The sequence below is a fragment of the Gobius niger genome (assembly GCF_951799975.1).
Source record: "Gobius niger genome assembly, chromosome: 5".
NCBI lineage: Eukaryota > Metazoa > Chordata > Actinopteri > Gobiiformes > Gobiidae > Gobius > Gobius niger.
In genome coordinates, this window is record NC_136856.1 from 39,749,538 (window position 1) to 39,764,593 (window position 15,056).

At 39.6% G+C, this 15,056-nt stretch overlaps 2 protein-coding genes across 2 annotated transcripts in view; one reads left to right on the forward strand and one right to left on the reverse strand.

Annotated features, from left to right (window-relative positions):
- Positions 1-15,056, forward strand: part of LOC306962771 (uncharacterized protein) — a 1,040,752-nt gene that overhangs the window by 570,004 nt on the left and 455,692 nt on the right. The window lies entirely within an intron of this gene.
- Positions 1-15,056, reverse strand: part of stab1 (stabilin 1) — a gene marked incomplete at both ends in the record, with an annotated part of 107,347 nt that overhangs the window by 12,067 nt on the left and 80,224 nt on the right. Inside the window, 7 exons of the mRNA XM_079557080.1 lie at positions 220-396; positions 874-933; positions 4,643-4,777; positions 8,340-8,486; positions 9,755-9,835; positions 9,991-10,038; positions 12,187-12,306. Coding sequence (XP_079413206.1) covers positions 220-396; positions 874-933; positions 4,643-4,777; positions 8,340-8,486; positions 9,755-9,835; positions 9,991-10,038; positions 12,187-12,306 — 768 coding nt within the window. The remainder of the gene's footprint in view (positions 1-219; positions 397-873; positions 934-4,642; positions 4,778-8,339; positions 8,487-9,754; positions 9,836-9,990; positions 10,039-12,186; positions 12,307-15,056) is intronic.

Below are 15,056 nucleotides of genomic sequence, written 5' to 3' on the forward strand. Positions count from 1 at the left end.
CTCAAAAATACGTGAATGTGCCAAGGCAACACTTCAGCCATGTTTTTAATGAGGGAGTGACAGAATAACATGATGGAAAGCTGGAAAAAGTCCATTTTGCATAATACAAAAATCCTGATCCCTTTAAGACCCGGAGAACAGATCTGAAAACGTCCATCTGGGTCGATTCATTGGACTTTGATTATGAGCAAACATTGGTCATAATCAGGGCAGTTGTACCTTGGAGTTGCGTATGATGTGTCCTTTGACAATGGCCATCAGCTCCTCCTGGTGGTCAGGACTGGTGAGCCAGCGCTGCCGCTCCACAGGAAGTGCTGTCAGAGCCTTGTCTGAAGGCCAGAACATGGTGAAGGGCCTGTGAATGGACAGCGCTAGGACAGGCAGGAGCCCGGAGGTCTACAGCACAGCAAAGGGGTTATAAAGGGAGCTCCCACTAATAAGAAAGTAAAACTAATACAAACAACGAAGCTTATTTAAATAATACATTGTGCCAGTTCCTTGCATGGCCTGCTCTACTGTTGTGCTGTTTCTTGTGTTGGCTCAGTCACAAAAAAGAGAAAAGATGTGACGTTGTGGTCATCAACATCACACTTTCTCACAAACATAATCGTTCAATAAAATATTGTAATGTGCACTCATGGCTTTGTAAACACAATTCAGCCATTCAAACGCTGACAGTCTTCCCTCTCTCCAGTCCAATCCACTTTATTTCTTATTAAAAACAAAGCATTTCCAAAGTGCTGCACATCTGAACGCGTTATTCATACATTTCATCATCTCCAGTTTCCACCGTTTGGATAAAGGCGAACTGCGAGCCCTGATTTCTTTAAATAAACCCCACATTTAATCCAGTTAGTCCCAGAGCCGCGTTACCTCGATGAGTTTGTAGAACTTTGTGTAGCCATAAAATGAAGCAGCTTCAGTGATGTTCATCTATAAGAAAAAACAATGGTTAGTTTAAACCAGCTGTAGCAAAGACCAGCCATGAATACGGTGTTTTCTACCTCGTTCTGCACTCTTGACACCAGCTAGCTCAGCGGGGCCCAAAGTGGGGCCCGCGGGCCAAATTTGGCCCACCGACCTCCCTTTGTGCTGCGTAAATGGTAAATGGACTCAACTTATACAGCGCTTTTCCACCTACGTTAGGCACTCAAAGCGCTTTACAGCAAGGATCCACTCACCCATTCATACTCTCATTCATACACCAGTGCACGCAGACACTGGGGGCAATGTGGGTGAAGTGTCTTGCCCAAGGACACAACGACAGTGTGCACTTTCAGGAGGTGGGATTTATACTAACTCTCTCGCGTGTGGTTAATACTAACTCTCTTCCATTCATTCTCAATGGTGAATATCGATGCAGTTCACTTTTTGACCACCAGCGTCAAATTGGGGGCGCTGTTTCACTCCTTTCACAAAGTTAAGGAAACACTGTTGTGGTGTCTTGGTATTTATTATTATTACTAGCTGGTACTCGCTAGTCTCCACATTTGATATTCAGAGATTATGAGTTATTACAAAGAAATGTCCAGTATAGTCCCTACAACCCGTCACTCAGAATAGCTGTAGACCCGCAGTAAGTAGACCAGTGGTTCCCAACCCATTCCTAAAACTATGGCCACTACAAATGTGTAAAGTAATGAATGCTAAAAATTATTTCAAACAAACTGCAATTGGAGTGTTTGATGCACCTGTGCTCCCTTGTATAAACTACAACGACAATATGTTCGATAAACTCAGGGAATAGAATTCAAGAGACAGTGGAACATGTAGGCCTATGGATTAATATTAGGGGTTCAGCTCTAACGGTTCGGTTCACGGTAAAGGACACGTGGTTTGGTGCATCACGGTGTAAGTGCAATCTAAAAAAGAATAAGTTGTTTTTGATTAGACAGTATTTATATCCTTTGAATACAATTGGCAATGCTTTCAAAGCCGCTTTATAGAATGTAAAGAAAAAATAGAAAAGAAATGGTACAGCAGCAAAGTTAAAAAATACATAAAATTCAAGAAAAAGCTACAGTGCAGGCCATGCGCTCGTTAAGTGGTAGTTTCAGTTTCGCTTTCCGCACACGGAGGCTGAAGCTCTCGGAGCAGCGCGTTTCATTTGAAGCTCGTGTTTCTGTGTGTACTTTTTTTCGGAGACAAAACTTTGGAGACGGAATACGGCCAGGATTGGATCTTACGCATGTGTCTGAGCCTCTGACATTACGCAGCACTGGATCTATAATGAACCACAGCCTCGGTCACTGCAGGAGAGACTTAAACAAAGAGACGCAGATGTGTTTTGGAGGATGTAACTGTCCCTGTGCGGAGTGTCTACAGCTGCAGGTTAGCGGTGAGTGACGATGACACACATCGCCCTGTTTGGATGCACGCGCACACATACACACACACACGCGAACACATCGCCCTGTTTGGATGCGCACACACGCACGGCAGTCAGATCTCGTGCACTCGCGTTGTTGTGACGGCGGGTTGTCCTCGGTCAGCAGCACCGCGGTCCATATGGACCCGTGGTCAATACCCGCGGCCGGTGGGACGGTCACCTGGTGGCCTCTGGCCAATGCCCGCGAGCGGAGGGACCGCCACGTGAGGGCCGGCCGCGGATTTTTGGGAAATGAACATGGCAAGTCTTATATAGCGCTTTTCCAGACGCTCGTCGGTGTACAATTTGTTGCTGTATTCATTCACTCCACTGCGCACATCAGCCCCCACCACCAACCACGCACACACTCAGTACTGTCGCCAGGCTTCCTGGTGTTCCCAAACGGTCTCCCATCCCAGTCCTAACCAGGCCCTTCCCTGCTTAGCTTCAAAGTCGGTATGGGAAATAAACATGGCGGCGCCCAGGCGGCGGCCATTGAGATTGCGTTTTCTATTATAGATGCGTTTTCTATTATAGATGCGTTTTCTATTATAGATTACATTGTTACATTATTATTTATTACAGAGTGTTGTAGCATCAACTTTCACAGTTTTCCAACTTTTATTGCAAACAACAGTATATGTTAAAAACTGACTTATAAAAGAATTGATGCTGAACTGACACTTAAAGGGGCTGGAAGCAAGTTCGCCATTTTATACTCGCTACTGCCACCTCAGGCCATATGTGTAACTGCACCTTCTATATTAAGCTCGTGCATGACGGCAATTCGGGTCGAAGTGACACATTTTTGAGTGACCGTACAGGATTTTAGAGGCAGTTGTGGTGAACAGGTCTGAGCTCATTCTACACATTAGGACATGACTGGAACATGTAGGGGGAGGAAAATACTTAAATTTAACATTTTTAAACTCCTTATAGTCCCTTTAATAAAATAAATAAATAAAATAATCTAATGTGGCATTTTCATTGAGTGAACGAATGAGGTAAAGTCACTGTAGCTGCTGCAGATACAGGTGTTTATTTTTGCACTAAATTGCTGCAATTGTTGATTTTGTTTTACTAGAAGCTTTTGCCATAGTTACCATTTGTTTTAATATAACATGTTATTTCCATAGATAGAATCAAATGCAAATGTCGGCCATCGAAGAAATAAAAACTAAATAAAATAAAGTAACTTCATAATTTGCAGTTATGTGTTTTTCGTGCTTGACTTCGCCGTGTTTGGCCCCGACTCAGAGGCACTTTTTCATTTTGGCCTCGGAGACAAAGGGTTTGGGCTGGGCTAGATCAGGGGTTCTTAACCTGGGGGTCGGGACCCACTAGGGGGTCGCCAGAGCATAGAGATAAAATATATATTTTAATATTATTATTATGGTGTCGTAGCAAACATGCTCTTTTACCAGGGTGCCATTATTTGTTGTAAATTTAATTCATTTTTGTTTTAACCATTGTTTTTTCTTTGTTTTTTTAAGAGTTGTATAGTTTAACCTCTTAACTCCCGCCTGAACCGAGAGGATCTTTTTCCTCACGTCACATTTTTTTTTGTTCAACATTTTTTTGGGGGGTATTACACTCATTTTTGTAACTTAAAAAAAAAAAAAATGTGTCAACAAAAAAAAAAGGCAAATTTAGTCACATTTTAAGCCTTTTTTTGGCACATTTTTTATCATTTTTTGTTGTCGTTTTTTGTCACATTTTTGTCCTTTTTTGGTCATTTTTTTGGTCACATTTTTTTTTTAATTTTTTCGTCCATTTTTATAAAATTTTTGTCGTTTTTTTGTCAAGTTTTTATCACATTTTAGTAATTTTTGTGTCACATTTTGTCATTTTTTTTGTCACATTTTATCCATTTTTTGTCAATTTCTTGTGACATTTTTGCCACTTTTTCATCAATTTTTGGTCACTTTTTGGTCACATTTCCATCCTTTTTTTCGTCTCAGTTCTGTCGCTATTTTCTCACCTTTTTTGGATTGGGGTAAAGCCAAACTGGAGAAAATGTGCTCGGTTCAGGCGGGAGTTAAGGGGTGAATGTCCCTGTTTTTCCCATGGTCTGACCCGGGTGGGGGTCACGATCCTAATTAACTGTTATAATGGGGGTCGCGGCTCTAAAAGGTTTGGGCCCCCCCCGTGCTGGCTCATCACAGCCTTTGCCTTTGAGTCGTCATGTCTTTACCTCTGTGACTCACCTCTGTTCTCTCCTGGTTGATACAGTATACCATCATCATCATCCTCATCCTCATAAAGCGCCCTCACCTCACTGGCTTTGACCGCAGCCTTGCTCTGGAGCGCGTAGGGGGTGAGCAGAGTGTCGATGTGGTGGATCAGTCCGTTTGACGCCGTGTAGTCGCTCCGAATGATCCGAGACTTGTCGTTGATCCACAGCGAGCCCTGGAGAAAAACACAGGGCCTGATGTTTAGCTGTTCAAAGGCCTGGGGATTAAAGGCCCAGACCCAGGGTTCCATCGGCAGGAAAGGAAAGATGTTTCTCAGTCTGTGGGACGGTCTCGATTGTAAAGTTAAAACTTGTAAGTCCATCGATGTGTTTAAGAAATATGTAAAATTATCAATGTTACAAAAATATGACACTGCGGAGGAGAAGATCAACTTTATTTATGTATTTTGTATTTTGTGTTTTGACAAGAAAGAAAAAAGAAAGAAAGAAAGAAACGGCTGCATGAGACAGTTTAACATTTAGATGAACTGGAACTGTAAATGATTTTGTGTTGATAAGGGGCAGACATTATGTTCTTGACTCCGCCTCCTGCATTATAACGTCTAACGCGGCTCCTCGTTGTTTAATCCGCTTATACCAGGGTCCCACAAACCTAACATTTATAATAAATGTGTTTTTCATTGACTAAAGTCACTAAATCTGCCAGACTACGGGACTATTTTGTGTGGGTTATTAGCCGGTCACTGAAGGCTGGTCTCAGAGCGAGTCATTCTCCGCAGCTATTACGAGGATCTCAGTCAGGCTCAACGACACAACATCAGCACAGAATCACAACACAACAGGACTAACCCGGAAACACTTTTCCCTGGAAGGAAACACCGATATGCGGCACTCGTGGGCACCACTTATTTACCTTAGTTTTTGTCACATTATTTGTCTTTTTTTGGTCGTTTTTTGTCACATTTTTTTTCACATTTTTGTCTTTTTTTTGGTCTTTTTTTGTCTTTTTTGTTGTCTTTTTTGTCACATTTTTGTCTTTTTGGGGTTTTTTTTGTCTTTTTTGTCTTTTTTTTTGTCTTTTGTCTTTTTTTGTCACATTTTTGTCTTTTTGGTTTGTTTTTTTGTCTATTTTGTCACATTTTTTGTCTTTTTTTTTGTCTTTTTTGTCTTTTTTTGTCACATTTTTTGTCTTTTTTTTGTCTTTTTTTGTCTTTTTTGTTGTCTTTTTTGTCACATTTTTGTCTTTTGGGTTTTTTTTTTGGTCTTTTTTGTCTTTTTTTGTGTCTTTTTTTTTTTTTTTTGTCTTTTTTTGTCACATTTTTTGTCACATTTTTGTCTTTTTGGTTTGTTTTTTTGTCTTTTTTGTCATATTTTTGTCTTTGTGGGTTTTTTTGTCTTTTTTTGTATTTTTTGGTCTTTTTTGGTCACATTTTTTGTCACATTTTTGTCTTTTTTGTCACATTTTTTGTCTTTTTTTGTCTTTTTTGTCACATTTTTGTCTTTTTGTTTTTTTTGTGTGTCTTTTTTGTCTTTTTTTTGTCTTTTTTTGTTTTTTTTTGTCTTTTTTTGTCACATTTTTTGTCTTTTTTTTGGTCACATTTTTGGCACATCTTCATCCTTGTTTTTGTCTCAGTTCTGTCGCTATTTTCACACCTTTTTTCCAGAAGCTTTTGGATTGGGGTAAAGCCGAGCTGGAGAAAATGTGCTCGGTTCAGGCGGGAGTTCAGGGGTTAACCTGAAGAAACAGCTGCGGTGGAGTCGCTCACACCTGGGCCCCCCCAACTGAAACTTTTATGTTTGACTTTACTTCCCCCTTGGCTGGGCCTCGGGTGACTGTTTGCATCTCACGGGTATCTTCTTGCCTTTTGCATGAAGAACACCCTTCATGGAGAGAAGAATCAAACTCTCCATGTGCTGCGAATCGAATGCAGGAGCTTCTCGTCAGTGCGAGCACCAGCAAACAACAATAACAACACAGCACTTCTATCACTCATGGAAACATTTTGCTGCTTTACTTCCATTTCTAGACTCGGTTGCCAGATTACTTCACCAGATTGTGTCCCCTCCCCCATCTCACAAAAAAAAAAGTGACAAAAATCCAGCAAAAAAGTGACAAAAATCCAGCAAAAAAGTGACAAAAATCCAGCAAAAAAGTGACAAAAATCCAGCAAAACAATGACAAAAATCCAGCAAAAAAGTGACAAAAATCCAGCAAAAAAGTGACAAAAAATCAGGAAAAAAATGACAAAAATCCAGCAAAAAAATGACAAAAATCCAGGAAAAAAATGACAAAAATCCAGCAAAAAAGTGACAAAAATCCAGCAAAAAAGTGACAAAAAAATCAGGAAAAAAATGACAAAAATCCAGCAAAAAAATGACAAAAATCCAGGAAAAAAATGACAAAAATCCAGCAAAAAAGTGACAAAAATCCAGCAAAAAAGTGACAAAAATCCAGCAAAAAAATGACAAAAATCCAGCAAAAAAGTGACAAAAATCCAGCAAAAAAGTGACAAAAATCCAGCAAAAAAGTGACACAAAATCAGGAAAAAAATGACAAAAATCCAGCAAAAAAGTGACAAAAATCCAGCAAAAAAATGACAAAAATCCATCAAAAAAGTGACAAAAATCCAGCAAAAAAGTGACAAAAATCCAGCAAAAAAGTGACAAAAATCAATCAAAAAAAGTGACAAAAATCCAGCAAAAAAGTGACACAAAATCAGGAAAAAAATGACAAAAATCCAGCAAAAAAGTGACAAAAATCCAGGAAAAAAATGACAAAAATCCAGCAAAAAAGTGACAAAAATCCAGCAAAAAAGTGACAAAAATCCAGCAAAAAAGTGACACAAAATCAGGAAAAAAATGACAAAAATCCAGCAAAAAAGTGACAAAAATCCAGCAAAAAAATGACAAAAATCCAGCAAAAAAGTGACAAAAATCCAGCAAAAAAATGACAAAAATCCAGCAAAAAAATGACAAAAATCCAGCAAAAAAGTGACAAAAATCCAGCATAAAAATGACAAAAATCCAGCAAAAAAGCGACAAAAATCCAGGAAAAAAGTGACAAAAATCCAGGAAAAAAGTGACAAAAATCCAGCAAAAAAGTGACAAAAATCCAGCAAAAAAGTGACAAAAATCCAGCAAAAAAGCGACAAAAATCCAGCAAAAAAGTGACAAAAATCCAGCAAAAAAGCGACAAAAATCCAGCAAAAAAGTAACAAAAGCGCCATAAAAAAGTGACAAAAACACATAAGTGACGACAATGGCGAGAGAGGAGAGAATGCATTTGGTTTTGGCGGGAGGTAAGAGGTTAGAAAACAACAAAAACATGACAAAAATGTGGCGACGTGACGAAAAGTTTCCGTCACTTTTGTAGGTCTTAGCTTTCAAATGAGGCGTTACATTGTTGCTCTCCAGTCGAGAAGCTTTTAGATTCGGGTAAAGCCCAGTATGAAAAAAAAACATGAATCTAAAAGGCATTCCGTGGAGCATGGTGCACCACAAGGTTCAATTTTGGGACCGTTATTATTCATATTAATGATTTTGCTTCTGTTTCTACGACCCGGTTGCCAGATTGTGTCTCCTCCCCCATCTCACAAACGGAATGGGCTACACATGTATATCACACATGTATATCACACATGTATATCACACATGTATATCACACATGTATATCGCACATGTACATCACGATCCCACGCAGAGATGACCAGCAGTAGAGCCTGCAGTACCTCTGTTGGAAGGCGGGGGGCGTACAGACTGTGTGCCCTGGTTGGTCACCTGCTTGTAGCTGAAGCGGAGCGTGTATCCTGATTGGCTGATGACTCGGTCTGTACTTTTGAGGTCGTTGAAGCTCAGGCTCTCACAGGAGACTATGTGATACCGAACCATGTCCCCGAGCCGCCCGTTGTCCATCCACTGGGTCACCTGGAGGAGAGAGGGGGGAGAGTCAGGGCTTTGAGAAACATTTACTTATCACTTAGGGTTTACAAGTATGGACCAGAAAACACTCGTGGTTTAGAGCTTCACCCCTTAGAAAAGTGATGGTAACTTTTTGTCACGTTGTCGCTGCATTTTGTTTCTTTCTCATTACTTTTTTGTGGCTTTTTGGCCTGTTTTTGTCTCTTGTCGTCACGTTTTTGTCACTTTTTTGTTGCTTTTTCCTGCACATTTTTCTTTTAACCCCTCAACTCCCGCCTGAACCGAGCACATTTTCTCCAGTCTGGCTTTACCCCAGTCCAACAGCTTCTGGAAAAAAGGTGTGGAAATAGCGACAAAACTGAGACGAAAACAATGATGGAAATGTGACGAAAAATTGATGAAAAAAAGACAAAAAAATGACTAAAAATGTGACAAAAATTTGATTAAAAAATGGACGAAAAAATGACAGAAATTTGACCAAAAAATGACAAAAAAAAGTGACAAAAATCTGATGAAAAAAAAATCACAAAAAAATGACAAAAAAAATGTGACAAAAATGAGTTGAATACCCAGCAAAAAAAAAAGATGGGGAAAAAAAATGTGATGACGTGAGGAAAAAGATCCTCTCGGTTCAGGCGGGAGTTAAGAGGTTTTAGATTTGGGTAAAGCTCGGTTTCGCCCGGGGGTCAGAGTAAGGACACGTGGCCAGTCCGCCCCTGCCGAAAGGCATCACAAAGTGCTTTACAGATTACAACATTTAAAACCTCCCATATATATGTTTTATGTACTGGAAACCTGCTCCTCTAAGGTCCATAAAATCACATGTGGTGTTCCCCAGGGTTCGATTTTAGGCCCAGTGCTTTTTAATCCTTACATGCTCCCTCTTGGTGATGTCATCAGGAGACACGGGGTCACGTTCACAGTTATGCTGATGATACAGTTAAACATCTCCATGTCTCCTGATGACACCAGGCCAATAGAATATTTTACATTTTAGAATCAGATTCTGGATGGCAGAAAACTTTCCCCAGCTTAACCAGGACAAAACTGTAATGTTAATCATCGAGAGAGAGACTTTTCCCAAACTACAGTCACTGTCTCTGAATCCTTCCTCACAGGTGATGAACCTGGTGTGATCTTTGACTCTGAGCTGGTGTTTATTCCACACATTAGTCTTCTGTCTTCGCTGTTTGCGAAACGCCGGGTTTTTTGCCCATCACTAGTTCGGGCCCAAAGCAGTGAAGAAGCACGAGCTAAAGGCATGAGGTGCTTACCGTGGTGAGGTTGTTGGTTTCCTCCACGGGAACAAACACAGTGTAGGGTCCGTCCCCGTAAAGATTCCTGGTGGCCGACAGCTGCAGGAAAAGCATCGCACAGTCTCTCAATAAGCGCCCGTTAATGAACTTTCACTACAATAATCAGCTGATCAACACAAACACAAAAGATTTCTTAAAGTAATTCTACTCCTAGTCGTAAAAACTGACACTGAACTGACTGATCAGAAACCCACCGTAAACATCTGTCTGAAGAAGGCGTTCTCGGATTGTCGGGTGATTTCCTGAAACGAGTACACAGTGGTCAGAGGTCAAGGTAGGGCTGCTCGATTATTGAAAAAATAATAATCACGATTATTTTGGTCATAATTGAAATCACGATTATTCAAACGATTATTTGTTGCCTTTAAAAAAATCCATCAAAAAAGTGACAAAAATCCAGCAAAAAAAGAGAAAAATCCATCAAAAAATGACAAAAATCCATCAAAAAAGTGACAAAAATCAATTAAAAAAATGAAAAAAAATCCATCAAAAAAGACAAAAATCCATTAAAAGAAAGAAAAAAATCCATCATAAAAGTGACAAAAATCCATTAAAAAAGTGACAAAAATCCAGCAAAAAAAGACAAAAATCCATCAAAAAAATAATTTGAAAAAAAAGGAAAAAAATTTAAAAAAAGGAAAAAAAAAAATTATAATCGATTTTTTGCGATTATGCTAATTTTGTAATCGTTTACTGTTGTAATCAAAACCGTAATCGAATTTCGATTAATTTTCACAGCCCTAGGTCAAGGGTCATATGTGGGATTCAAACTAGAGGTCGAAAATGTGGAATAAAAGACAGTTCCTACAGTGAATCATTGATGGGAGCTTCCTTTTGCAATGCAGTGTTAATTTTGACAACATATTTTAATTTAGTTTTAGTCTTTTGACGAAAATGTAATTCGATTTTAGTCTAGTTTTAGTCGACTTTGCATTGATAATATTGATGATAATCATATTTAATGTTGTTCCTCTGCTTCATGGAGCTGCTCCACATGAACAAAGCTCAGAGCTGATCCTTTAAACATGATCTGAGGCTCTTTCAGACGCTCAATACAAGTTTGGATGATTTTAGTCTCTCCTTTTCATTTTTATTTAGTCTGATTTTAGTCGAGAAAAATATCTGGACATTTTAGTCACAGTTTTAGTCTCATGAGAAACTTTTAATTTAGTTTTAGTCCAATTTTAGTCACAAAAATATCACTTTGACTAAAATTAAGACTAAATATTTTAGAGCCTCAGATCATGTAAATCCTCTGTTAAAGGATCAGCTCTGAGCTTTGTTCATGTGGAGCAGCTCCATGAAGCAGAGGAACAACATTAAACATGATTAGAATCAATATTATCAATGCAAAGTCCACTCAATTAGTCTTAAAGCAGTCCTAAGTAACTTTTACCTTAATAAACCCTCCCCGTAGTCCCTGTGGGGGTGATACAAGTGTTTATGGGATGATCGGAGGGTCTTTCATCGCCCCCTGGTGTCTCTGACCAGAAAACCATGTTTGCAACTTTCCTGCCACCGGTCCGGAGAAAGCAATACACACTAATGTGTGTATTACTAACGGCTTAAAAATAGTGCTCAAGACAGAGCGAAATAGTGCTCAAGACAGAGCGAGTCAAAACAAGACTTAAAAATCGTGCTCAAGACAGAGCGAATCAAAACAAGACTTAAAAATGCATATAACTGAAAGTATTTTATCTACACTCTTGCCTCTTACTGTAATTGATTAATTCTATGTTGATGTTTTATTGATTGTATTTGTTTTCTTATATTTATGCAACTGTGAAGCACTTTGAATTGCCTCGTGTATGAATTGTGCTCTACAAATAAACTTGCCTTGCCTTGCCTAATGTAATCACGAAGAAGAAGCTAACATGCTAACGGGCAAAGCTAACTGCGGGCTAACGTCACTTTAAACAGTATTTACAGCCAAGTTTGAGTGAAAAAAAATATTTCCATTGTATAATTGGATGCACAGTAACCCTCTGTCCCTTCACCTTTCCTGTCAGCGTAGTATTTACTCTCCAAGACAATTAATAAGTTAAAAAATCGTAACTTGCTACGACACCTGCAGTTGTGCTTATGGCCTCTAGGGGGAAGAGTTACTTAGTACTGCTTTAAATTTAGTCGACTAAAACTAGACTAAAATTGAAACGATTTTTTCGACTAAATATCGACTAAAATTAAATTACATTTTAGTCAAAAGACTAGACTAAAATAAAATATGTTGTCAGAATGAACACTGGTGTTGTGTGTCTGCGTGATTTGGCCATTGTTATACCGACTGTTTAAGGTGATTCCCTAACAGAATGACTGGCACCCGTCTCGGATGTTGCCATGTCCGCTCGAGTGTCCTGTCCTTCACCCCGGATACGGGTCGAGTGACTCACGGTGCTGACTCCGCCCCGGCAGTCGAGCCCGTCCCCCACGTAACCACTGCGGCAGGAGCAGTTCCTCTGACCCAGGCCCAGGTACGAGCAGTACGCGAACCTGCTGCAGCCGCCATTGTCCTGAGAGAAACACAAATCACAACATCTGCATTGTTAGAGTGGAATGTGTGGCAAAAGCATAGAATGGCATCTGACCAGGTGCGAGAGAGTCCGTTACTCTGCCAGGGGCTGAGAGGCACCGCTTTCTTTCTAAGCACTTGGTTTCCCATATACTAGTGATCAGTGATGGGATTTCTGGCTCTTTTATAGAATCCATTCATTTCAATGAGCTGCTCAAAAGACTGTCTTTTTTTTAATATATATTTTTTCCTTGGTGCCAGCCAGAAAACTCATGCAGTATTATGTAAGACATGATCACGAACAAGCACACATTTTGATTCAAAACTACAATGGGACTGACTTTTTGGCTTTGAAAAAACACATGTGAATAAAACGCTGTGTCACAAATAATGAAAAGAGGCGACAACACTGTCAGTGACAAAAATCCAGCAAAAAAGTGTCAAAAATCCAGGAAAAAAGTGACAAAAATCCAACAAAAAAGTGACAAAAATCCAGCAAAAAAGTGACAAAAATCCAGCAAAAAAGTGACAAAAAATCAGGAAAAAAGAGGCAAAAATCCAGCAAAAAAGTGACAAAAATCCAGGAAGAAAGTGACAAAAATCCAGCAAAAAATGGCAAAAATCCAGCAAAAAAATGGCAAAAATCCAGCAAAAAAGTGACAAAAATCCAGCAAAAAAGTGACAAAAATCCAACAAAAAAGTGACAAAAATCCAGCAAAAAAGTGACAAAAATCCAGCAAAAAAGTGACAAAAATCCAGCAAAAAAGTGACAAAAATCCAGCAAAAAAGTGACAAAAATCCAGCAAAAAAGTGACAAAAATCCAGGAAAAAAGTGACAAAAATCCAGCAAAAAAGTGACAAAATCCAGCAAAAAAGTGTCAAAAATCCAGCAAAAAAGTGACAAAAATCCAGCAAAAAAGTGACAAAAATCCAGGAAAAAAGTGACAAAAATCCAGGAAAAAAGTGACAAAAATCTAGGAAAAAAGTGTCAAAAATTCAGCAAAAAAGTGACAAAAATCCAAGAAAAAAGTGACAAAACACATAAGGGAAATAAAAAGTGACGACAATGGCGAGAGAGGAGAGAATGCATTTGGTTTTGGCGGGAGGTAAGAGGTTAGAAAACAACAAAAATATGACAAAAATGTGGCGACGTGACGAAAAGTTTCCGTCACTTTTGTAGGTCTTAGCTTTCAAATGAGGCGCTACATTGTTGCTCTTCAGTCGAGAAGCTTTTAGATTTGGGTAAAGCCCAGTATAAAAAAAATATGAATCTAAAAGGAATTCCGTGGAGTATGGTGCACCACAAGGTTCCATTTTGGGACCATTATTCTTCATATTAATGATTTTGCTTCTGTTTCTACGACCACCTTTCCCGCTCTTTTTGCTGATGATGCCGATCAAAAAAATAATAATAAAAAGCCGAACTGGGGAAAATGCACTCGGTAATGTTAGGGCGGGGGGTCAGAGGTTAAAATATGGATTTGTGGAAGTGTCACATTTACGCTGATTTGGGCCAGGCTGGTCAGAGTCCAGGGCTGTGTTTCAGTCCCAGTCCGGCCCTGCTTTCACATCTGATTCCTGGTGAAATCCACTCATCCAGCAAGCCAGGCGCTGTAAAAGATTGTCTGCTTTATGCTGAGACGCTACGCTGTTTGTTGCATCCCAACCGCTCCCTCTAATGGTAGAGAAAGTCAATGAAGATCTCCTGGACATTGCTCAGTGGGCTGAAACTTGGGGTTTCGAAATGGTTCATGAACATCTCCATCGAGGACTTTGGATTACAAACGATCTCAAATTTGACCAACATGTGGACTACGCCTGGCGAAAGGCGGCATCTCAAACGTTCCTCCTTCGTGGACTCTCCCTCTTTGCCTGGCCTGCCAAACTACAGGCTTTTCCATAGATATTTGAAAGACATACAGTCTGGAAGCAAACATGATCTCAATGATTTCCCGGTGGGCGAGATTGACAGACGGCATCAGGGGCGGACTGGCCATATGTCCTGTATTCTGGAAGAGCACAGAGGGGCCACTGGCTCTGGGGCCACCGGTCAGGCCTCTCACTTTACCTTAGCCTGACCCCCGGGCGCAACCGAGCTTTACCCAAATCTAAAAGCTTAAAAGAAAAGCATCCAAAAACAAAAATGTGCTGGAAAAGCAACAAAATGTGACGAAAACGTGACGACAAAGCAATGAAAAAAGTGATGAAAAAACAACAATAACATGAAACAACCCCCGAAAAACAAGAGACGAAAACACTGCAAAAAGTGGATTCTAAGCAAGTAAAAAATGTCTTACTTTAAGAAATAAGTTCTTATTTTTTCCCTAAAAAGTAATAATGTTTTCTTGAGAAAAAAAATCTTGTTTTAGGAAGTAAAATCTGGCCATTTCTTGTTCAGATATATTTGCTAAAAACATAGTATTTTTTCTTGTAACAAGAAAGAAAAACTTTTTGAATCTTCTTCAGTTTTAGACAAAGAATATTTTTTCTTATTTTAAGAAAAACTAAGCTCAACAACTCTTAATGTAAGAACTGATTCTCACAGAGAGATAAAACATTCCATTCTTTAGAGTGGGCGGCTCGGTGGCACAGCGGTTAGAGCCTCAGCTTCACAGCTCGAAGGTCCTGAGTTCGATTCCCACCAGGACGGGGCCTTTCTGTGTGGAGCATGTTCTCCCCGTGTCTGCCACTAAAAACATGTACAATAGGTGAATCCTCCAGCAGGTGATTCCGTGACGGAAACTTTTCGTC